At 42.2% G+C, this 24126-nt stretch overlaps 2 protein-coding genes across 2 annotated transcripts; one reads left to right on the forward strand and one right to left on the reverse strand.

The window, feature by feature from the left end:
• Positions 1–4678: 4678 nt before the first annotated feature.
• On the forward strand, positions 4679–12542 carry zgc:110239 (uncharacterized protein LOC550326 homolog). The gene is made up of 11 exons (XM_037092704.1): positions 4679–4849; positions 5614–5673; positions 5755–5847; positions 7350–7522; positions 7927–8188; positions 8291–8486; positions 8619–8812; positions 8896–8987; positions 10927–11088; positions 11719–11908; positions 11986–12542. The coding sequence occupies exons 1-11, from the start codon at positions 4807–4809 to the stop codon at positions 12171–12173; spliced, it is 1653 nt and encodes a 550-aa protein (XP_036948599.1). The 5' UTR covers positions 4679–4806; the 3' UTR covers positions 12174–12542.
• On the reverse strand, positions 12355–23756 carry si:dkey-166k12.1 (solute carrier family 22 member 13). Its single transcript, XM_037092705.1, has 10 exons — positions 22603–23756; positions 20353–20456; positions 19689–19843; positions 17637–17805; positions 17376–17490; positions 15880–15980; positions 15552–15763; positions 15332–15440; positions 14512–14724; positions 12355–14305 (listed from the first exon to the last, which is right to left on the reverse strand). The coding sequence occupies exons 1-10, from the start codon at positions 22942–22944 to the stop codon at positions 14197–14199; spliced, it is 1629 nt and encodes a 542-aa protein (XP_036948600.1). The 5' UTR covers positions 22945–23756; the 3' UTR covers positions 12355–14196.
• Positions 23757–24126: the final 370 nt, after the last annotated feature.

The raw sequence follows: 24126 nt of genomic DNA on the forward strand, positions 1-24126 counted from the left end.
CTGTGACGGTTGGTATAAAACTGAGAGCTGGCCCACTATTTCAGTCAGCGCTCGTCTCCCTTCTGATATCTGTGTGTTACTGTTTCCAATATCCCTGTTGCTACGGGAAACAACAACCACCTCCGAGCTGGCAGCCTACAAGCTGAAAATGACAAGTCCAACCTGGTCCTAATGCTTTGAATCTGTTCCCTTTTCTTTTTCAGTCGCTTTACTGCCACAGCTCTCCCTCCCCAGGTGAAAAACAAAGTCCCCCCAAAACACTAATTTGCAAGGACACAGCTGGTGCTGCCTGTGACAGTTGTGATTGGACTGAAAAAAACACAATCTTACCAGGCTGAGCTTCTGGAGCCCATTCTGGCCCCAGAGCTGTAAACCTCCAAAGCTCCTGTGATGGCGGTGTAAGCACCGATGCTCCCTGGTGGCGGCGGAGTCGGTGAGCCTGGCAGAGTTAACACGCAGAAGTCTGCAACAGGCTGCTTTCAGGAATCTCTGTAACCTGCAAAGAGTTGAGGCAGAGCAGTCGGAGGACATCAGAGAGAAAACCAGTTAAATCAGTGATAGCTGCTGCTGTGTGTGATGAGCTGCGTCATGCACTGTGATGCACAGGAACAATGGTGGACACAGAGACACCATTCATCTTATTAGCAATCAGTATGACATTAAAATGATGTTGAAGAGGTTTTTGTTACATAGTTACATGATGTTGCATAAAGGTTACACATACAAGTGACGGTCATCAAAGCCTCCTCTGAAATTGTCACAAATTGCTGAACTGCCACACAGTACTGATTTGTGCCCTATCAATTACTAGTTTCAAGAAATAGTTCAACATTTAGGGAAATGTACTTATTTGTTTTCTTGCAGAGACACATTACTGAATTTGATGTGACATGTTCAGCAGAAATGTAAATATGGTACGTTGCGTATGACTCGTACAAATGGGAGCATATCTGTGGTTTACAGGAACATTAACTGCCAGCATTTTATCCTGAAGACTGAGCGAGATTAGGATTTTGTTTCATACGTGTTATGTTCATCTTGATGTCCAAGAGCTTTGGCTGTTTCTCCACTGTAATAGATCACAACTGCACACTGCAAAAAATGAAAATATGGTCTGGAAATAAGGGGAAAACTCATTAAAACACTTTTTTAAAACCCAGTTGTTTTAATGCATTTCATCCACAGTTAAACTTTCTTAGTTTTAAACTTGTCAGTGCAGCTTAGAATCTCGAGTGAATGAGCTACAATTTTCTTAAATTAAATGTCTTTAAATTGATAATCAGGTTGAATTGTAGGCCTTCAAACACACTGTACTCCATTCATGCACAAATGTTCAGACTTCTAAATGACATTAAAACTTTATGTTCACCCGACAAAGACAGTCTTTATTGTAGGCTTTACATCAGTCAAGTCAACAAGTTTCGATTCTTGAGTTTATTTGACAAAGATTTTGAAAACAAACAGGGCCTAATTAGTTTAAGGACAATAAACATACAGATTGTCATGTGACATTTATTTTGTGTCTGGTGACTGCAACATAAAAGTTTTGAGTGCAAGCTGTTTCCAAAATAGTTTTTAAGTCGAGTGGGTGAATCTGTGTTTGGTGCACATGACATGTACATGTGTAAAAGAGAACACTGAACGAGAGCATCCAGAGGTCACCCCGGTGCTGAACTTCAAATCTGCACTACAAGACTTAAACCTGAACTCACATCCTCACTGCCATCTCACATCAGTATTCAAGAACAGTTTATGAAGTGAATGCTGCCACTCAGCAGCATGTCACAATATTTCCTCTAACCAGATTTACCTCAGCAGGTATTTCTCTGGTTTGTCAGGTGCATCTCAGGTTAATGAGCCGTAATCATGTTAAACTGGAGGCTTTTAAATTAATCACTGTGATAAACTGGAGGCCTTGAACACAATACAGATAAAAGGAGCTGATATTCAGACCTCAGTGCAGATGTCCTGTAAGACAGCTGTTTTTTTAATTGGAGTATAAGAGAAGCGTTATTGCTAGTCTTTATGTTCTGTAGGAAATTCATTCAAAATGTTTATGTTGATTCAAACAAAACCAGAGTTTTGTGAACCCTCTCCTGTGTATGTTATCCGTCAGTAGACGTTGTTTTGTACTTGTATTCAGCACAGTGTTTACATTGTTGTACTTTGGGTTAGCATATACATCAGCTGGCATAGTTGGTAAGTACCCCCAGTTTGCTGATCGATCTAAAGTTGTATTACAACAAAACCGCATTTGAACATTTCTGACTGTAATTTTATAATGTGCGAATTTTGAAGCCACTGATCCTGTGATTGAAATACAACTGTGACAGTGTTATATTGTGACTAACTCTTGGGTCCACATCCATCCTCTGCTGCTCTCCTGTCCTCTCTCTGCAGGCGTGTGTCACACCCTGTGATGGCGTCAGACATGTTGCCCACTGCCGCGCCCAGGCGGACCAGATAGTCACAGGAGGCTGGATATCTTCTGGACCTTCCAACTACCTGATAGTTGTTCAGCAGGTATGTGCTGCTGCATGTCTCTCTCTATTAAGAAACATTTTTAAAATGATTAAATATTGTTGATTTTATCTTTAAATAAATGATTTTTATAACCTTTCTCAGGTCGCCAGCTCACTGGATCACTTGAAGGCTGCTAGGATCATCCACGCAGACCTCAAGCTGGAGAATGTGATGTTGGTGAATCATGCACAGGAGCCCTACAGAGTCAAGGTGATTGACTTCAGCCTGACGCATAATGTGTCAGCTGCCAGGGTCGGATCACTCATCAAGACCCGCCCATACAGGTAAGTCACTGGAAACGAGCGTAAGTGGTTATATTAAGAAAAGAAACAGACTCACACCCTCTGTTGGAGGTTTGACTGCAGTAAAAATACAGATGTTTGTCATGTGCTTGTCCCCTCTCAGGTCTCCAGGGATTCTCCTGGGCCGTCCCTTCACAGAGGCCATGGACGTGTGGTCTCTGGGCTGCTCGGATGCTGGTCTGAATATGACATGTTGAGTAGTGCTTGAAGTTCAGCAACAGAAAGAAACCTGTGAAATTACATAATATTTCTATAGTACTTTACTGGAAAAAGATATGTTCATACACTGAAACTGATCAGTCTCAATAAAGTCAGCTGATATAACTGTATGTAAAATATAAGGTAAAGATACGAGGGATGCAGTGTTTAAGGGTGTGTGGAAACAAGTTGTCGGTATAACCTCACTTCAAATTTACGTTAGTTGTTTCTTTGTTTCTGTTTTAACCCTTAACCTGGTCACCGTTCCTCAAAAAAACATGATATGAATTTACACCAAAGACAAAATATTTTCTTTCTCGTCCTCCACCTTTCACCTGGCACTGAACACACTCACTGACAGTTTTGCGGAGCCGCTTGCTGTTCAGGTGTTGCATTGTTATCTCATGACTTATGTCCTTTCTCTCTGCTGCCTGTCTGCACACGCTCCTGACAGAATACCATCCATCACTTATGCTGCCTCCTGTGATTTCCATATCTGAGCCAGATAGCTGTGAACACCAGTCTTACAGAGCAGATCTGCAATGACAGTGTGAGGATGTTCTGACACACACTGACATCTAGTGCCAAGCTTTGGTTCTGTATGCACTCCCAGGCTTTTAACAGGAACTTCGGACTTCTCTAACTGATGTTGCCATGACACTGGCCTGTAGGCAAAACTATCAAAAGGGAGGAAGACAGGAAAGGCCCTGCAGAGCAGATGAGGGAAGTGGCAACAAATGTCATGATGGGTTGGGCAATCAGATGATGGGGACAGCAGGAGAAGTTTGAAAGCATCTGGTGGATGGCTGTGACGAGTATCTGCTGGAGGGCGACCGACCTTCCTTCATTTTAAAGTTGAACTATAGTCAACTTCTCTTCCAGCCTCCAAGAGCCATAAAACTTTCTCTCAGTTTTAAATCCATTCAAGTTGATTAAAATCAGTTTTCTTTAAGGTCTGATGAGTTCACAACAAGAAGAATAGAAAAGTAAAGAAACACTAGTTCATTTGTGTTACAAATGTGCTGACTTCTACTGCACCCAATGAGCCACACGGAATTTTTAATATTTTCATAGATCACTTTTAAAACAAGCTCTTTAGGAGAAAGCTGCAATGCCAATTTGCTGTGAAGCTCCAGAAATGCTTTGTTAACCACGAAACTTCTCTTGACTTTCAATCGGCATGAGGGCTACAAGTTATACACTTAATTTTTAGGTTATTAACGGAGGACACTGAACTGAGGAACAAAGTACCCTGGGAACATACACTCCCAATCAGTAGTACATTATAGTGTACAAACATAGTTAGTTTTCCCATCTGTCACCAGCCAGTAACAAAGAAAATGTGGGAGAAGAATCTTGCAGGAGCTCTAAAAGTGTTTAGCTCCAGTTTCTGCTGAATAGTCACAATACTTTTACTGTTGGCAAAGTCCTGGATGTGTCTGAAGAATCACAAACACAGTGAAAGCATCATGATTGTTTCAAAGTCCTACAGGTAACAACAACCTCTGCTATCGTGAAGCCCTGTTCAACCTTTCCTTTAATCTATAGCCGTCACTTTACTTGGTCATATGACACGGATCACATGATAGTCCCGCTTCTCGCATCTGATTGGAGGAAACTCTTCCGCGCCACAGCGTGATTGGTTGAACGTGGACGAGCTTGCAGCAAGTTATTTAATTACTGTTTTGGAGAGCTGTAGATTGCGGAGTCATGTGTCTTTGTGTGAGTTTTGTCTGACCCGCTTGATTTCCTGATTTTTTTTTCTGACCTCCCAGTTGAAACCATGCGTCTGTACATTGCTGTTGTTCTTCTGTTGGCTGTTGTAGGTAAGGAAATACTTTAAAGTCGCCATATCGTGTGTCCAGTTAGCTTATAACATGCTATGACGGAAGCTAACAGTGTTATTTCGTGATAGTTACTGTTCACGTCATTGGAGAAATGCGTACAAGTAATTTAGTTCAAATACAGCCGTGACTACACATTGTACAACCTTCTAATATTAAGGAAAGTGTGTCTGCTTCTGTTTCTGATACGTACTGTTCAGCGCAGAGAAAGTCACACCAAACTTCAGTCAAAAAACTGCCCATTTAGAGTTGGCTTGCTCATCAGGAAAGCGGCATACATCCTTAAATAAGGCTTATGATCCCGAGCAAAAGTGTTGATTATACTCTCTAATTCGGTATACTTACAGTAATCTTCGAGACACTGTAATGTCTGATATAGTGCTATTTTTCACAAGCCCCTCTGTTGTAGAGTTATCCCCCCCCCCCCCAGTTGTTCCATTGCTGAGCTTGTGGACAGTGTAGGTGTGAAAGCTTACATTTTCTATAGGTGTGAAAGCTTACATTTTCTATAAATAGGCCCATCATCGGTGCATGTAAGATGAAAGAACATTGGACCCTTTTCAACATGTAGCCTTGACTGTTTGCAAGTGATAAGGACACATAGTCAAAGCAAACATTCAGGGACTGCTGTCCATATTCCCAGCTATCCACTAACAGTCATTGTGTTGGTCTTCATAAGAAGAAAATAGATAAAGCCAGGAACACTGTTATTATAGTACAGCAACGTTTCTTATGTTTGTTTTCAGCTGCAGAGGGAAAAGCAGTCCCTTCTCTTCCAAATTTTGGGAACAGTTATCATGTCAAAGGTGAGAACAACATCAGATTACATGCTACTTGTTTATTTAAAATTTAGCGTTGTTGCCAAACGGTTTCACATTTCATTGCAGGAGTGATCTCTCTGCCCTATGCTGAAATCAAGGAGCCATTCGAGGGCTGGCTAGACCTTGCGGCAAAGTCCAGCCGAATAGACTACTACCATGGTAAGAAAACCACCTGACCTGGGACTGACTCTGTAGTTATTTTCCTGCTTGGTTGGATCAGTGATGTGAAACTGAGAGCCTGATGTGTCAGACGAAAGTGAGGAGAGCAGAACATAAGCACTCAAAGAAGCGAAAAAGAATGAGTAAGCTCTAAACTGTTGACTAAGGTTACATACTCATGTGACCACTTATGTGCTGTGTTGTTGTCTCATTTGTTTCCTCACCGCCCTGATCATGTTGAGTGTCTTCATTTCAGTGTTTTGTTTTGTGGACAACTTCTTTTTCTTTGGCTTTCAGTGTACCTACATATACCCAGTGGTATGTTTTATAATGTGTTGACATCACTATGTGTTCACTATGTATGTAACTTTATCATAACCCACACAAAGCAAATACATGCTTTCACAAAACAGTAAAATCTTTACCAGGGGTGGATAAAGCAGCCGAAACATTGCACATTAGGCCGATTGTTGCTTCTTGAGCAAGTAATAAGAAGTAGCCACAATTACTGAAATCAGAATGAGAAAGTGAACACTGAAGTTGTGATTTCCTTTTTTTACAGCCTATTTTTGGCAGCCGAAGCTTAAACAAGCACATGACATACTGTAGCAACATCACTTTGATAGTTACAGCAATATAACAGTGGAGAAGCTGAACATTTGTCATTTGATGTATTATATATGGCCTTAAACCTGTGTACAGAATGTAAACACACTTTCCTCTTCTCTAAGTGTCACTGTGGTGTTCAGACCAGCACTCACAACCAGTCTGAAGAATGAAGAATACATACAGAAAGCCAAATCCATGATCAGCAGACTTGTGTTTGACAGAGAAATGATCTTAACATGCATTCAATTATACTATATTATCATGCAAAAATGTTGTCAGTGGAACATTATCAGTGCTCAAACTGCATTTGAATTCTGTCTGAAAATACACATCAACTTGAATCCACCAAAGGTTACTGCAAAGATGAATTCAGAACAAAAATAATCCTTTAATTGACACAACATAAAGATATTTTACCCATGATTCCTCACACAATGTCTTGTCTGACCTTACTTTTCGCTAAAACACCAGTTAGTTGCATTATTACCAAGCCTGGGAACATTTTCGTGAGGTGCGATTGATTATTTTATAGTTAACAGAGCAAGAGATTTTCCAGATAAAGTGACACACCTCCACCTTAGAAACCGGTGGAGAGGCTAACGTTAGCCATGCTACAACTGCTGCCGACTTGTTTATACATGTCACTCTACACATTATTGCAGGCACCGTTAAATATGCAATAGAATTTTATACAATTTATGTAGTGCGGGGGCCTCTGCTCAGTCTCTTTAACAGCTAAGGCATCTGGTTTAAATGAAATTAACATACACACATACACTTCCAAGTTCAGTGCAATAACTAAAGCTTCTACTGATTGTGTATGTGATTTCACAATAAGATTAAACAAGCCAGTGATGTCTTACTTTAACATCTATCTCACTGATCCTCAACAGGCCAAGTGTCGACATATCAGTTGGGGGCGGAGCAGCAGTGGGGCGTGTCCTATAAAATCACTCCTGAGACCACAGAGGTGGAGCAGAATGTGATGAAGTGTTTCCAGGTGAACGGAACAAAGGATGAGGCGGTCACGCCGCAGACGTCGCTGCCCGATGTGCAGGGCTTCCAGGTCTGTCTGTGTGAATAAAAAGCTCTTTGCAGCACGTGACATTAGTCGTAATAGTCACCATAAACAAACTTGCTGACCTTTAGCTGTTTGCATGGCATCAGGACAGATCCGGGATTATTCTACAGTCTAGGAAAAGAATTACAGAAGAGAAAAAAACAACTTACTTCTCATGTTGCAACATATTCTATGACTTATTAAAATGTAAAAGCAGACTGAACCTGAGTAGACAGATAAGAAGCATAAGTATCTGCTGCACCTTTGCATATGTAGTTTGCATTTCAACTGTCACAGAAGCTAGTGTAACACTCCCTGTCATCTTACAGAGAGAGTCTGTTACGCTACAATCTTACTGAGTGTGATTTATTTCTGTTTTCCAAGCGCTCACAATGTTAATCCTCTCATAGTTCCTGAGGATGGAGTACTATGGAGGTTCCCTGTGTGAAGTCTGGCAGAACGTGACCACTGTGGGTAACAAGAAGAACACATACACACTGTGGGTGACGCATTCTGAGGGAAGTGCGGATGGTAAAGAAGATCCTGCCGTACCCCTCCATTATGAGATGATGGGATACAACACGCTGCTCGGGTCACATTATGATAAATACTTGGTGGACTACAAAGAGTTCAGCCCTCATGTGGACCCAAAGGTCTTCTTGCTGCCTGAAGGTTTGTGTTCTGCTGTTGGTGAATATGTCAAGATGCTTTAGAAACCTTTAAAGCCTAGGGGGAAAAAAACACTTCTGTGTTTTGTCAATTTCTCCATTGCAGGGATGAGCTGTGGGGGATTTCCCGGTCCAGGCGTGGAGCACCACATGTTGGCCAATCCCATGAAAGATCTCATCCACACCTCGGCGTCGGGCCACTCGCAGCGCATGTTCGACCATTTCAAGGACAAATTCCAGCGTCAGTACAGCGATGAAAGAGAACATCAGAAAAGGGAGCACGCTTTTATTCATAATCTCCGGTGAGACGAACATTAAATACTGATGGGTTGTGTCACTGTAGCACGATAAATATGTTTCAATCTCAATTGCAATTCATCACGGATCCAGATGAAGTTTTAACTGAAGGGTGTCTGGTGACTGTTTTCTTGTAGGTATGTCCACTCCAAGAACAGAGCAGGACTGTCCTTCACTCTGGCTCTGAACTCTCTGTCAGATCGCACCATGTCCGAGCTTGCCACCATGAGGGGTAGGAAAAGAGGGAAGACCCCAAACAGAGGTCTCCCCTTCCCCTCACAGATGTTCAAAGGGGTGCAAGTACCCGAGTCACTTGACTGGAGGCTTTATGGTGCGTATATACAATTTAAAATGTTTACCAAAGATGCATTCGCCTGGCAGGACATCCTAGTTTTCAATGTTTTTCTCCTACAGGCGCTGTGACACCAGTGAAGGACCAGGCCATCTGCGGCTCCTGCTGGAGCTTCGCTACCACTGGATCAGTAGAGGGCGCTCTCTTCCTAAAGGTGAAAGGATAAAAGGCAGCTGGCATCATAGTCACTGGCCACATTCCAGTGTTTTCAGCAGGCCATGCTGCTTTCTCATGCTCTTTGAAGCCGCAGATGTTCAGTATGGACGTGGCGGCTCATGTTTGGGTTGATTTGCATTGCACTTATATTATCTATTATGGGCATCTTTTTAAGTATTTAAGAATTGACCAGGTGTAATTTTAATAATCCCTCTAGCTGTAAAGGGATGGGTTATTCGGGCAGAAAAATACAACATAAAATACAAAGAAAATAATGTGAATTAAAGGTAAAACAGCAGGTTTGAGGTGAAGTGTCGTACATTCCATCAACAAGTTTCAGAATGTTTTTTTAGTTTGTGTTTTCAGTTTTATTTGCCGTTATGGTCGAGAGAAAAAAACAACATATATGAATATACATCTGTGAATTAAAAATAGTGATTAAAGTTACATAAATAGAACAACACAGAAAGGGATACAAATATGCAAATATTATTATCAAACATAATTATTACAGCCTTGTGTAAGGGCTGACTGAGGATGTTTTGGGGGAAAAATCTAAATGAATGATTATCAATAATTCCTGCACAGATCTGCTTCTGATGCTCTTTGTTTGAGGTATAGTTCATTTTCCTTGCCTTGAACTTGAGAGAAGCATCCCTGTGAGTGAAAAGAAGTCCTCTTCCTTAGAGTGGTGCGGCTCCACAATAGGGTTCATTGTGTCGCATTCACTCAGGTCAGACAGACTTGACAGTGTGTGTGAAGGAATAAAACTCAGTGACTGTCAGCTTAGGCCCGCCTCCATCCCGTGCAAGGCAAAGCTCAAAGGCATTCCTTTTACCATGTTGCCAAGCAACTCGATCCAAATGTTGGATGGTTATTATGGGAATTGATGGCACCCCATTGAAGTGACCAAATTCTCTCACACACCCTTGATTTTATGTCTTGCCGTGGGCCAGTTGTGGCCTATTGATAGGCAGGAGGCAGGTGACAGAGTGCGGTAAAAAGTGAAAAAAACATTTGGGAGGTGGGTGATTATTAATAAATATAACATTAATTTAATTATGTTTATTTGAGTAAGACCTTAAGAGTCATCAAGAAGGGTTCTTCTGGGCAGAGGGGAGTTTGCTGGTGGAGTGTCTAATTGGAGAAAAGGAGGGGTATTGTGAGTTGATGAAGCAAGCTCACTAGGTCCCTTCATGACCCCCCTGTCCATTGTAAACTTATGTAACTAACGTTTAAAAGGCCAAAATGTTGACGATATCCCACCACAACTTGCTAAAAAAAATAGTTAAGTCTCTGTAAGTGATTTTCTTTTTTTCCTTGTCTATAATAGGAAATGGAGAGCAAGCATATTGTCCCAATCAGTGTTGAACCGTGATACGTTTTATTAAAGTTACTAATGGGATTTGTCAGTCATCAAAAATAATCAGCCCACAGAAGATTACTCCACTAATTGGTACAGTGTTTGTGAGTTCACTTGAGTTCCTCCGGGGGAAAGAACTGTTGTGAAGTTCCAGCAGTTCGTCTTTGGCCTTTTGCCAGCACGCAGCAGCGCAGCAGCAGGAAGTGACCTGCATGATGCAGCGCCCCCCCCACCATTCCCCAAGGCAGCTTCACAAACAGAGCCGCTCCCCAGGGGTCAATCTCAAATATACTTCTTCATGATCTTACAGCGTCTGCCTAGCAACCTGCAAGTAACAGCTGGGGTAAAAATAAAATCACTGTTCAATCACAAATTATCTACAGTATTCATGTCATTTTCTACATGACTTTCTGTCTCATTTTACCCTAGACATTAAGTGTTTTATAAAGCTATTTGCCATAAGATAGGACAGCTGATGAAACCTGTGTTGTATTTCAGAATGTGATTGGTGCAGAACTAGATATATGGCTGATCGCTGTGTGGAGTGTGATCATGTTTCGCTCTTGCATTTCAGACGGGCTCCCTGCAGGTTCTTTCTCAACAGATGCTGGTGGACTGTTCCTGGGGTTTCGGCAATAACGGCTGTGATGGAGGGGAGGAGTGGAGAGCGTATGAGTGGATCATGAAACACGGAGGCATCGCCACAACAGAGACTTACGGAGCCTACATGGGAATGGTGAGCAAAATTACGTGTAGTGACCACGTTGAATAGTACTGCATGGAAACCTACTATAGTGGGGGGAGGGTTTAATAATGGCAGGTAGCTGTGAGGCTGTTTTTGTTTGGGCTGATGATGAAACACTCTCACACATGCTGCTGACAATATTTAAGAGATGGTGTATTACTCAGATTAAATTTTTTTAAGATTAACTTGGGGATAATTGCCAAAATAAATAATGAAAAGAGCTCATCTAACATCTGAACTGAGACAGCAACGTTGAGTCAGATAACAGACAAGTTAGATATCAAACATGATCCCAGCTGTCTGCATCAAATTATGTCCAAGAACTATCATAAATGGAGGCATCCTAAGGGGTTTTCTTAGAGCAGTGTGCCTCTGTCAATGTTCCACTGCGATATAAATTACATCTTTACTTACAGGTTCACTGTCCAGCTAATGTACAGAAATAAATGCCTCTGAAATGACTGAAAACTGGTAGATAATCAGGGTCTAACCAGCTGAAACAACTTCCCATAGTTGGGTTTAAGTTTTGTTCAAAAGCTGTTTAAAGGTTTGTGTCTGTGTGGCCCGATCAGAGTGGGGGATAAATTAATAGTGTTTAATGTTCCCTTTCCATCTGAACAGAATGGATTTTGCCATTTGAACTCGTCTCAGCTGACAGCAAAGATTCAAAGCTACACCAACGTCACATCAGGTGATGCAGAAGCCCTGAAACTGGCGCTCTATAAAAACGGCCCGACGGCTGTCAGCATCGATGCTTCACATCGATCATTTGTTTTCTACAGCCATGGCGTCTACTATGAACCTGCTTGTGGTAAGTTACATACATTCCTAAAGTTTACATCAACAGCAGTCTTTTTGTCTCTATAATCATCTTCTTGTGTTTTCTAGGTAACACCACTGATGATTTGGATCATGCTGTGCTTGCAGTGGGATACGGCACCCTGAACGGGGAGCCGTACTGGTTGGTAAAGAACTCATGGTCCACCTACTGGGGCAACGATGGCTACATCCTCATGTCTATGAAGGATAACAACTGTGGCGTCACCACTGATGCTACATATGTTACACTGGCCTAGATTAGCCCATTTCTGCTTTATATGAATCTACGTGTTAATGCCACTGTGTGAGTGCCTGAGGATGAATGACTGGATGTGTTTAGGTGTGGTTATCGCATCAAACCAAGCTGCTTGCTGATAATAATGTGTTGTATGTTCCAGTTGAATGAACATAATGAATTGAGAGGCCGCACAGAAGGCGTTTGTTTTCAGACATGGTTGGAACAGGTTTATTGCTGGTGGGTCACAGCTACAGTGCCTTCATTTCAGTTTTTACAAAGTTGTTTTTGTGACACATTTTCACTTGTTCTTCAGTGTTGTGATTTGTTGCATTAAAATGCACTGAGCCGGAATCAAAAACAATAAAGAAAATTGGAAAGTTGCCCATTATTTGGCTTCTACGACATTCCTCGTTGACCTAACAAACTCATGCTCATGCTGGGCAGCAGTAAGACATGCTTTCAAAACCCAAGCAGTGGGGTTACAGGTTATCCCCCCTACATGTACATTTTACACATTCAAAGCAAACTGACCTAACATTTATTTGCTACAGGAATAATAGATTTTGAATAATCAAATTATTTTTGCCTGAGTAACATAGCATATAACATGACTGGTGCTTGTGATCCATGCCTTAGTTGTGTAGCACTAAGTCATATAACAGTAACAGCCCTTATAAAAATGTCAAATGTACTAAATATTTCACAGATCCAAGTCATCATAGCAAGTCATTTTACATCGGAGTATGATTCAAGATAACAAAAAGTGAACAAACCTCAGCAAAAAATACTAAAATCAAATTTTTTCTTCACATGCTGATCAAAGTCACATTGTCCATACAAAACTACAAAAGAACTACAATAATAAAAGGCTACATTGGGTACAAGTAACTGGTGCATGCAGTTTCACTCAGCTAGTTTTCATTTCTCTTGGCTTGAGTACGAGAACACAGAAAACGAGTCAGATGCTTGTTCAATACAGCATTAAAGGGTAACTCCACCAATTTTACACATTAAATCATGTTTACAGGTACATAAGGGGTACAATATAAGAATGATGGTGTCATTAGCGACTTAGGTGCGTTGTGGGTAAAATGTAGGCGTCAGGTCTTCAAACAGTGCGATTTTCAGTGCGAGTCATTCTGGACTGTTAAAAAACTAATTTCTGAACTCAACACAGAGATAATGCCTTTTTTATTCTTTATACTTTACACATTCTTGTTTTTGCAGCTTCCTCAGCCATAAAAGACTTAAATCTACTTTTTTTCCCACATATGCAGTGGTAGTCCCCAAGACCTGTAAACACACTTAGATGTGTAAAAGTGACAGAGTCACAACAAAGATATACTTCCACAGACATGATTCACTTTTATAAAAAAAAAAAAAACTGTGCTTTTACTAAATGCACCACATGTAATAAATCCTTTAAAAAAATCCAGTCCTTAAAAATATGATGTGGTAACAGTAGCAGCACAATGGGACGTATGAGTACTGCATTAGAGAGGCAATGGCAGCCTGTTAAAGTCTTCCTGCCCAATCTGATTCGTCAAATCAGCACAGATCTGAGATGATGCCTGTAGATTTATGAATATATACAAATGCATTTTGCAATATGTGTGTAAGATATGTATATATATATATATATATATATATATATATATATATATATATATATATATATATATATATAAAACCACTTTTCAAAACTGTGAGAAATGTGTAAACATTTGCGAAATGTACAAGATTGCAAAAGGCAACTATTTATTCCTTTACTCCTTCCTCGGGTGTTTACCTGCAGCTGGTGAAACAGTAGGCTGTTGAGTTGCCCTGGCAGCATATATGAATGCCTGCATTGTGTGCGTGTGTGCATGCACACCTGCATGCTGGTTTGGTGGTAAAATATGTTTGGCTTTCTTGCATAGAGCTCTCAATCAGATCCTGACATATAATTGCATAGAGGATGTTATGTTCAGTACTATGTCTGGTAACAGATTTGAGACTGTATAATATGCGATCATGGAGTGTGTGTATCATTTTATACACACTTAAGCCTGGTTTGCTAGATGCCGTAGCTCCTGCTCATCTGTGCTGCTGGCTGACTGGCTGAAATCCTCAGACATCTCAGGGTTCTTCTTCTCAGGGCTGGGAGACGGGCTGCAGGAGACAAAATAAAAAGTACACAATAATCTGATTGCAGAGGTTGGGCATGGCAAACATACAGACCACTGAGGTTTTGTTCAGGGTCATTGAGGCTGAGCAGCAAGGACACATAAAGAAACTGTGTACTCTAACCTTTAACCTATATGAAGCAATAACCTACAAGGTCCCACCCTGTAAAAACAGAAGTGAAATTGTTGTACCTCATGTCCCAGTTCTCTGCATCCTCCACTGTGTCAGGAAGAGGTCTGTCAGCAGTTTCAGGCAGTGCCAGGGTGAGGACAGCACCCAGCAGCGGGGAGGCACCGAAGATGAGCAGGGGTGTAGCAGGGCTGTGGTTGTGAAGCATGTTTATTAAGGGTGCTAACACCCCACCCATCCTTGCAAACATACAGGATGCACCAATTCCTGTTTGCCTGTAAGGACACAAGGGACAAAGTTGACCCAAAAATGTTTTAAACTGTAACTAAAAAGTAAAGTTAAGTAAAATAGAGTCATTGTGCTTCAATTTCCCTTTGCTATGTTGTTTCCTTTCCTTCAGTTTGTTTTGATTCTTGTACATGTTAAAGGTCTTAAAAGTTAAAAAAGTCATAGTCTGCATCAACAGAAGCTCCTCGTCAGTCTGCCCGCCTTTAATTTTGTGACTTTGTGACATCACACTATGTCACAGAGTCACACATTTGCACAATGTATGCCCAACAGCTAGCTCTGCAGATACAAATTCATTTAGCACAGCTGCTCTGTCTTTGTTCACGATGCTGGCTGAGACGTGTGCAGGCTGACCAATCAGAGGAGACTGGGTATTCGGAAGGGGGGTCTTAAAGAGACAGTAGCTAAAACAGAGCGTTTGAGACAGAGGGCGAATACAGTGCTGCAGCACTGTACAGTATGAGAAAAGTGATTTTTGAGCATTAAAAGCATGTAAACCTGTTCTTGTAATAACCCAAAACAAAATTGTGAACTTGAAATTGAGCATAATCTGTCTCCTTTAAGACTAAATGTGACTAAAATGACTGTTCTTACCGAAGCACAGTGGGGAATATCTCTGCAGTGTACACATAGATTACAGCAAAGGAAGCTGTTATACCGAACTTCCCTACCATGGCAAGACCAGCCAGGACATTGGACTGATCTGCAGACAGAGGGAGGGAAATTATTAAAGTCCTGAAAATACACTGGGAGAAAAGAACATTTGTAGAAAGTTGATCTTCCTGTCAGAATAAATACAGCGAGTCCATCCCACCTTCAGGGACAACGAGCATGAGCAGACAGGCGAGCCCTCCAACAGCCAGAAATCCACTTTGGGAGAATCTGCGACTAAAGGGCAGAACGAACAGGACGAGAGATCGAGCTGGGACCTCGATCAACCCAAACACAAACTGAGTCAAGTAGAGGTCTGTCCCCAACCTGGATACACCCAATGAGAGGCCGTAATACACCAGCACATTCACAAACCTGGAGATACAGACAGAGGAGAAAAGAGAGAAGAAGGAAATTGGTAAAAGGAACAAAGAAGTTTATTTGTTATTGTTTTGTAAAAACCCTAAAAAGCACATTTTAGTCCAATGTACCAGATGTAGAACAAGATGAGGGCCCTCTTCCTCATCTGAGGAGTTCGTATGAGATCCACCGCTGAATGACTCTGCTTCCCTCCGCCTAAAATCTTCTCCACCTGGACACAAGGAAACCAAACACCTCAAAAGATAAGGCTGGCAATATTCTGCATGATTCTTAATAAGTCCAATGAAAAAACAAAAATGAATTCCACTAACAGCTGAGTCACTGCCCGATATAGCTTATCATCAACAGAACCCACCGGTTTTAGGGCAGTAGTGAGACATTTTGAAATATGTGTCAGAAATAGTTAGGAATAAAAATAACTTGCAAGTTTGATTTCTTGGTGAGAGTTTTGTGAGAGGATCACTTCTGTACCCGAAATATAAAGCTACAGCTAACAGCTACAGTAATTATGCTAACGTAGCTTAGCATAATACCAGGAAAATGGGAAGAATCAGCGAGTCTGGCCCTTAAGAAATTAAAGGGGCACTGTGTAGTTTTGGAGAATTCAAAATGCAATATTAATGAGGTAACTCAGAAATATTTATTTGTTCTATAGCTGAATAAACAAGCTGTTGTCAGAGTTATAATGTTCTCAGGACACTGTTTGAAGATAGAAAGGTGGCAGGGTCCGCCAAACATAAACAAGTATGAAGCTTTGTTGTCCTTTGGGGTCAGTCTGTTTATTCAGTCATGAACAATTTTGTTTATTTGTTGATTTCTTCCACAAACTACTTGCTGCACCTTTAAAGGCAACTTGTTTTTATAAACATTAGGTTTTCATACACATTAAACAGATGAGATATAACTTTTTACTTAAAGGGGCACTCTGGAACGTTGTTGTTGTGCGGAAGCCGGGTGTTAGCCTCATTTATGTTAGCGGACTCCATTTACAAACTAAAGTTAGCTACCGTTGAGATTAGGCACTCAACAAAGTGCATAAGGTCACATCCTTTGGACTGTTGTGGAAAATCCGACCAGGGTCCTTCACAAAGAAATGTCCGGCAGCGTTAACTGATACAAACGCTCCACAGGGGTTGTAAAGGGAGGCGAGAGATACGAGGAAGGTCTAATTTTACATCTTACAATCTGCTCACAAATGGCCAATATTAAAGAGACTAACACGTGTAAATTGCTCCAAATTTGATCATAGAGCCACTTTAATGTGTTTTAGAGGAGCTGATTTCATCTCCTTTGACCAGAGCTAGGCTAGCTGTTTCCCATCTTCCTGCTAAGCTATGCTAGCCAGCTGCTGGCTGTAGCCTAATTACCATACAGAGTGGTATTGATCTTTAACTTTCTGCAAGATTTACACCGAGGGTATGAAAACATTGACGTAGTCTGTCAAAGTGGGTAATCTTGTGAGTATTGAGAAGACTAACACATTGTTGTTTCAGTCTTTTCATGTGTTTTTGACATTATTAACAATATAGAGTGAACCATCCTTATTGTTTCACTACGTATTAGACCTCAACAGGTCACACTGTCTGTAGGGAGTAGAATGACACACTTGTACAGCAGGAGGTAAGACCCGGCCGTTGACAAGCGCTGCCTTGCGGAGGAGTGCGATGGCTTCCTCACTTCTGTTGTTGGCCAACAACCATCTGGCAGACTGAGGAAGCACCCTGACAGGAGATAGAGAGAGCAAACAGGGAGCGAGGGGAGAGCAGAGAGGAAAAGAGCATCACAAAGAGGGCATTCATGTCCTCTTGTCTTGAAATGTATGAGAACACAGTGGATCTAATGTCCAGGCGACATTTGAATTTCCCACCATATATAGAAGATGAGCAGGAAGCCCGGGGCTGATATAGCGAGCTGCAGCTTTCTCCAGTCTCGTATCAAGTATGCTATGCCGGCTAGCAGCATGTAGCCCAGACCAAATGCATAGTCGGTAGTGATGCCGGCTAGCATGCGCTTCTTGGTGCACGTCCACTCAGTGCCTTCGGAAAAAAACAATGCAGATTTTGGGGGGAGAGGAGAGGAGAGGAGAGGAGAGGAGATCGTGGGGAGAGGATAAAACTAATGTGGTTTGGAGCTTTAAGGTGTAAGTGGCAAGGGTTTGTGTTGGGATTGGGCAAAAATAGCACAAAAAACATGAGACATTTAAAGTACAACATCTCCATTATAGCATGCTAAAATAAAGTGCTGCGCACAAAGTAAACTCTAGCTAACAGTAATGTTTAGCGGGTATTTGGTCAATAACCAAAATGCTGGACAAACACAAGTGTTGGCTGAATGATGACAATAAATGAAAAATTTAAAGGTGCAATATTTAAGAAATGGCCACCTGTTGAAATCGTTTAAGTTAACTTTGGAATGTTTAGAACTAAAAATCTTACATTTTGCACCTTTACTGTATCACAACAAAATGTTAGAACAGATCCTGTAGGGATGATGAATGTCAGTCCTCCTGGTAGCACTAGCATGTTAACATATCAGTGTTTTAGGTAGTGTGAAAAAACTGCTCATTTAGTTTGGTGACAATACATTAAAAAAAACAGGCAACCGATCAGACATAACATTATGACCACCTGCTTGGTATTGTGAAGGTTCCCCTTGTGCAGCCAAAACAGCTCTGACCTGTTAAGACATGGATTTAAGACCTCTAAGGGTGTCCTGTGGTGTCTGGCATGGGGTGTTTTATAGTGGATCCTGGGTGCTGTATGTTGGGGGATGGGGCCTCCATGGATCAGACCTGCTCCAGCACGTTTTACAGATGCCTTTTCAGATTAGGATCTGGGGAATCTGGAGGCCTGGTCAACAGCTTGGACCCTTTATTGCTGTTCCTGAGCAGTGTTTGCACGTGTCAGGGCACACCGACCTGCTGGGGCCAGGGGCCACTGCCATCAGGTAGTGTTGCAGTGATGGGGGGGTGTACTTGGCCCACAACAGTGTTTGGATGGGTGGTGCCTGTCAAGTTGTGTTCACATGAATGCCAGCACCAAAGGTTTCCCAGCAGAACATCGCGTTGTGATGGGATGATCAATGTTATTAACGTCACCTGTCAGTGGTTTTGATGTTGTGGCTGATCGGTGTGGTTGCACATCCAAAGCCCCCTGGAAACATACAGCTCATATCTAAAAATTAGAAATTGAGTGCAGAAGAGCGGAAAGACCTGGAAGAACACCAAGTAATCTGACCATAAAACATCTCTGGAGCTTCACGGAAGAAGAGTGTTTCACCAGTCTCTTGAAACAAGACGTAGATGGGGACTTGTTTCAAAACATATAAAAACAGAAAATCATCCGGCTTCAAACAATCCTCCTGATGCCCAGGGAACATCATCAAGCCCTTGTACCTACTTCAGATGGGTATCTTAGAAGCTACAGTGAAGATTTCGACTTTAAAAATGTCCCCGTCTACTTCAGTTGTTTAGCGAGAATGTGGCAACACTGTTTTGCTGTGAAGCTCCAAAAATGTTTTGTGGACTACAAATCTTCTCCTGACTTTTCCGCTGGCATGGGGAGGATGAGATAATGACTACATTTTCATTTTTGGTTAAATGTATCCTTTAATTTTAGAACTATTTGAAAATACTCAGTTAGGATATAAGACGAGCGAATTGTTCTCTTAAAATCTGACACAAAAATCATCAATCTTCATCCTCATTTCCAATCTAACCACTTCTTATGAAGTAATGGGACAAATCTGCTGCCTTTTTTTTTTTTTTTAATAAAGTCGTCATTTTAAAGAATCACCTACTGCCATTGATTCCCCAACACGACATATTGGTAAATGCAATTCATGTTTTTTCTTAATTTCTGAATAATCCATGCACCAGTGTTGCTACAGTTTGAGTGCGTGTTCTGTGTTCTGTTAGTACCGAGTACAAAGGCATTGATGATGACTCCGGATATCGTGGTGCCCACTAAAAAGCGAAGGATCACATAGACGGGGAAGTTGGGTGCAAAGGCCACAGCGACTCCAAACACAGTCTGAAGAGCGATGGACAGCAGCAGGATGAAGCGCCTGCCGTACCTAGCACAGAGAGATAAGCTGTGGACGTGAGTTTGCTCTCCAAGCACATGCATAAATGAGTGGATAACTAAACCGCTGTGGCTGTGACGGGGTGAGCGCAGGACATACAGGCACTATGTAGAGTTAGTGTGTGAAAACTGTCACATCTAGTGTCACACCACTTCAGGAATTTGAGAGGTATGGGAGAGTTTAAGTATCCACCTCAATGAGAAAACATTCATAGACAGAATATAAACATTGTACCATGTTTAAGGCACGAACATCATCTATAAATATAATCCAACTAGCAAGAAACAGTGTCAGCCAATCCTAGACTGTCACCCTTCAACTCAGCCTGCAGAATGTGTCAATTGCCCAACTTACTACACATGGCAACCATTTGCTGAAGTTCCCTACAGTGCTGGCCCCTGCAGAAATGCTTTGATGCTGCGGATCTGCTGGTGTGCGGTATCTTTCCACACAGTTGGAGGTTAGAGGGCTCCAGGATAGAAGAGATCAATGAAGCTCACCTATCAGCCATGGCTCCGAACACCACAGATCCCACCAACAGGCCGAACATGTAGATAGACGAACTGAGACTGTTCAGTCCGGCTTTGTCGCACACCAGGTCCCACTGCAGAAGGAAAGAAGGCAAATAAAAGGAGGACGTGATAGAGGAGAATGCACAAGATAAAAAAAAAAAAAAAAAAACGTTTGGCGCCTTTGCATGGCTTCCAGCAGGAATCACTTGTGTGGCAGTTTACAGTAAGTCCTTGGGATACGTCACTCTGTTAGTTAATAGTTCCAGTGTGAAGGTGAGACCCATAATGGATCAATGATTAGCACTGTTGCTTCACACAAAAAAAGAGATAGAGCCTCTTCTGTTTGGAGTTTGCATACTTGCCCGGTATCTGTGTGTGTTTGGTTAATTCTCCTGTCAGCACTCTTACACTCTTACGCTTTGTCTTAAAACTGCCTACAAGGCTTGATAAGGGTACATTTAAAGGTCCAGTGTGAAGTATTTAGGATCATAAAAAGAACACAATATGAATAATTATACTTTCATTGGTGTGTAATCACGTGAAACTAAGAACCGTTGTGTTTCCTCATAATGAGCCTCTCAAATCTGCTGAGGGAACGGGTCCTTTAATATATATTCTGCCATCTTGGCACCACCATGTTTCAAGTATCCCAGAAAGGACAAACCACACACTGGCCCCAGAGAGGGCTTTTCACATTTTTCACATTTTAGCGGCCGCCACAGGGGAGGACGAGATGGCGGCTGTTCAGCTGGTTGCAATTTGCAGCCGCACTGCTAAGCCTCTAAATCCGGTGCGCTGTTGACCCTGTTGTGAGGAATATCCTCATTTGCTTACATGGCAAAAGTTATGAGAAAATCAATAAAACTCTCATATCTGTCTGGTAAATTTATAGCAGAGCCCCGCTGACACTGGATTCTGGGGCCAATGCAGATTCCGATGTAACGGAGTAGTGGCTGCTCGTCTATGTCTGTTTTATCGTCAGTTTTTAACGTCGTTTTAGATCGTTGTATCGTGTGTTTTATCCCCTAAACAGGGACAAGGACTGCAAATTACCAATGACTAGAAGTCCCGTACACATTGCATCAGTTGTTTTGTAATTATATGAAACAATGCCTTCATGTGTTGTCCCTGTCAAAAGGACAGATAAATAAATAAATTGCTATATCAGTATATATCAGCCCACATTCTTATAAACACAGAACACACACATGCATATCTGGTTTTAGCAACGATCCCCCCAAGTGTGGTTATCAAACACAAGCCAAAGATCCGATCGTATCAGAAGCCGTCGTGCTGATATGCACGTCTTGTTAGATTTGAACAGAGTCAGACTAGCTGGTTTCCAGTAGATAAGCTAACTGGCTGCTGCCTCGTGTTAAGCCATATGTTGAGGTGCCACGTCATCTTTGAAAAGTGGTTGGGACATAAGGGCTCAGATAATGTAACGGACAAACTACAGTATAGGAAACAAGTAAGTTCTGTTTTAATATAAGAAGGGTTGATACTCTTGAAATGATACATTTCAGGGATTTTTCAAGCGTTTTGATCGTTCTGATGATTCATATAGACGTTCACATGTGGCACACCAACAAGTGGTGGGGGAAGCTGCAGTAAACATTCTGACATTAGTGATTCCAATGTAAAGAGGGGATCCAATCAGGTGAGAGCAGATCATTAAAGATGGAAAAATGTTCATACTGGTGCACTGATATTCATCTCATCTGCTCGTCGAACGTTTCTTGGTGCAAGTTTTTGTGAGCACATTTTTAAAGGCACACTATGTCGTTTTGAGAAATATCTTCTTTGATTTTCTTTCTTTCTTTCTTTCTTTCTTTTTCATGCCTACACAAACTAAACAACTTTCCAGCATCAAACAGTGTTCTGGGGACCTTATTTTCCTTTGAGAGCAGCCATTTTTTTCTGCCCCCATGGGTTCATACCAGGTTTGTCTGTGTGATACTTGATTTATCTGCCCTTTGTACACTCACATAAGGTTATTATGTACAAAGTGTGGAAGTAAAGATTATGGCAGCCATGGTAATTAGTGATATTTTGCTGCTGTTATGATCCTTAATTTATCGTTCCAATATTGTTTGTCTTTTTAAATAATTTTCATTTTTAACTCTTGCCATCAAACAGCTGGACTCAGCTGTGTCCATGCAGGATCATCCGTTTGTGAATAACTGACGCTGACACACTTTTTCCATCAGGTATTTAACATGCAGCATCCCACTGTACCTCTGTGACTACTGTGCTCTGGAAGGTCTCCGTGCTGTACACCCATCCCTGGCCACACGGGACGCGCTCGGTCCGGTTGTCCTGCAGCAGGACGCCAGAGGAGAAGCAGGAGGAGTCCGAGGAGGCGCTCCAGTTCTGGCTGAGCGTCCCGGGGAAGGAGGACTGATTCCCGGCTCCTGGGCTCGAGCTGTCCCGGCAGTGGAAGGGCGGCGTGGCTCCGGTGAAGATACTCACCATCATGTGGAAGGCGAGGAGGACATTTGGTAAACAGATCCATATGTACAGAATCTTCTGATATCTGCCGAAGCCCCCGATGGCAGAGAGGACCTGGTCGAAATTCATCTCGGGAAATTTAGGTCAATGTGGAGATTGTGTTGTGCCTTTATGCTCCAGGTGATCGGCCGTGAGATGGAGTCGGGAGGCTGAGCAGTAAACATGCAGCGGCCAATAAAAGCAGGCGGTGATGAGCTGTGTTGTTGCTCAGGAAGTGAAGTAAATCAAACAGGCGACACAGTCCGTCCAGCTGCAGCCTGCAGTCCTGTCCTAACTTTAGCACTGCTGAAATGACACGAGGAATGCATGAGCTGTTATAACCTGCTACACAGGCATCTGTCGCCAGCAGGTTGAGGTTCACACAGGTCAATGAAAGGCTCCAAACTCTGATCCCGAAGATCCAACTGGACAGCGGACGAGCGCCTACATCAGCTCGACGCGCCAACAACTAAACGCAAACGTGTCCGCGCCTCCTGCAGTGGTCACAGTGTTACGAAGCCATGCATCCTCCTCTGCTCCCCTTGGAGAAGCCCGCCAGCAGCTGAGAGCGCGCTGGTGTGAGGTGTGTATCACTTACAGGGCAGGGCCACAGCCTCGTTACAAAATCCCATAAAATACGCTCCAGTGTTACGACACACCCTCGCACTGGAGGAGGAGGCTGGAGGTGCGACGGCGCGTCCTTTTCTTTCGGGGAATCATGTGCGCATCAGTGACACGTGCAGCCATTCGTCATGTTGGACAATAACAGCCCATTGTTGTGGTGTGTGTACATGAAAAACAATCTCTGCTGAGCGTGAACAACAAGCACCGCGCCTGGTGTCCTCACAGGCCCTCTGCTGCCCTCTGCTGCTGGGACATCGAATTACTCCCCCTGACTGATGACGAGCACAGGTAGAGAAGTTTGACATGCTGCGTTTAAAACCTCAGGTAGACACATAGTGACTTTAACTTCATTGGATAGTTATTTCACTGTTAAAAAAAGGGTGGAATGTTTTGAAGCCATTTGTTAAAGGTGGGGAGGTGTGGGGGAGAAATCACAATCAACCAATAATCTGTTTTTAATTAGTTTTTTCATGATTGAAAAAAAAAAACTGACCTTGAAGGACAGCACAGTTTCATTCTGTTTTACTTTAGTTCACATTTGGCGGACCCCGCCACTTTCCTAGCTTCACACAGTGTTTTGAGGACCTTATTTTCCTCTTAGAAAAAACTACACAGTGTGTCATTGAGTTATTAATTAATGTTTATAAT

This window comes from Acanthopagrus latus, chromosome 3 (genome assembly GCF_904848185.1).
Source record: "Acanthopagrus latus isolate v.2019 chromosome 3, fAcaLat1.1, whole genome shotgun sequence".
Classification (NCBI taxonomy): Eukaryota; Metazoa; Chordata; class Actinopteri; order Spariformes; family Sparidae; genus Acanthopagrus; species Acanthopagrus latus.

Coding starts and splice junctions, on each gene's coding strand:
- si:dkey-166k12.1 (XM_037092705.1), bottom strand. CDS start 22,944: ATGAATTTCGACCAGGTCCTCTCTGCCATCGGGGGCTTCGGCAGATAT. Junction 20,457..22,602: donor AGAGCACAGTAGTCACAGAG/GTACAGTGGGAT, acceptor TTCCTTCTGCAG/TGGGACCTGGTGTGCGACAA. Junction 17,491..17,636: donor CTGCTCATCTTCTATATATG/GTGGGAAATTCA, acceptor ATCTCCTGTCAG/GGTGCTTCCTCAGTCTGCCA.
- zgc:110239 (XM_037092704.1), top strand. CDS start 4,807: ATGCGTCTGTACATTGCTGTTGTTCTTCTGTTGGCTGTTGTAG. Junction 5,674..5,754: donor GAACAGTTATCATGTCAAAG/GTGAGAACAACA, acceptor ATTTCATTGCAG/GAGTGATCTCTCTGCCCTAT. Junction 11,909..11,985: donor CTACTATGAACCTGCTTGTG/GTAAGTTACATA, acceptor TGTGTTTTCTAG/GTAACACCACTGATGATTTG.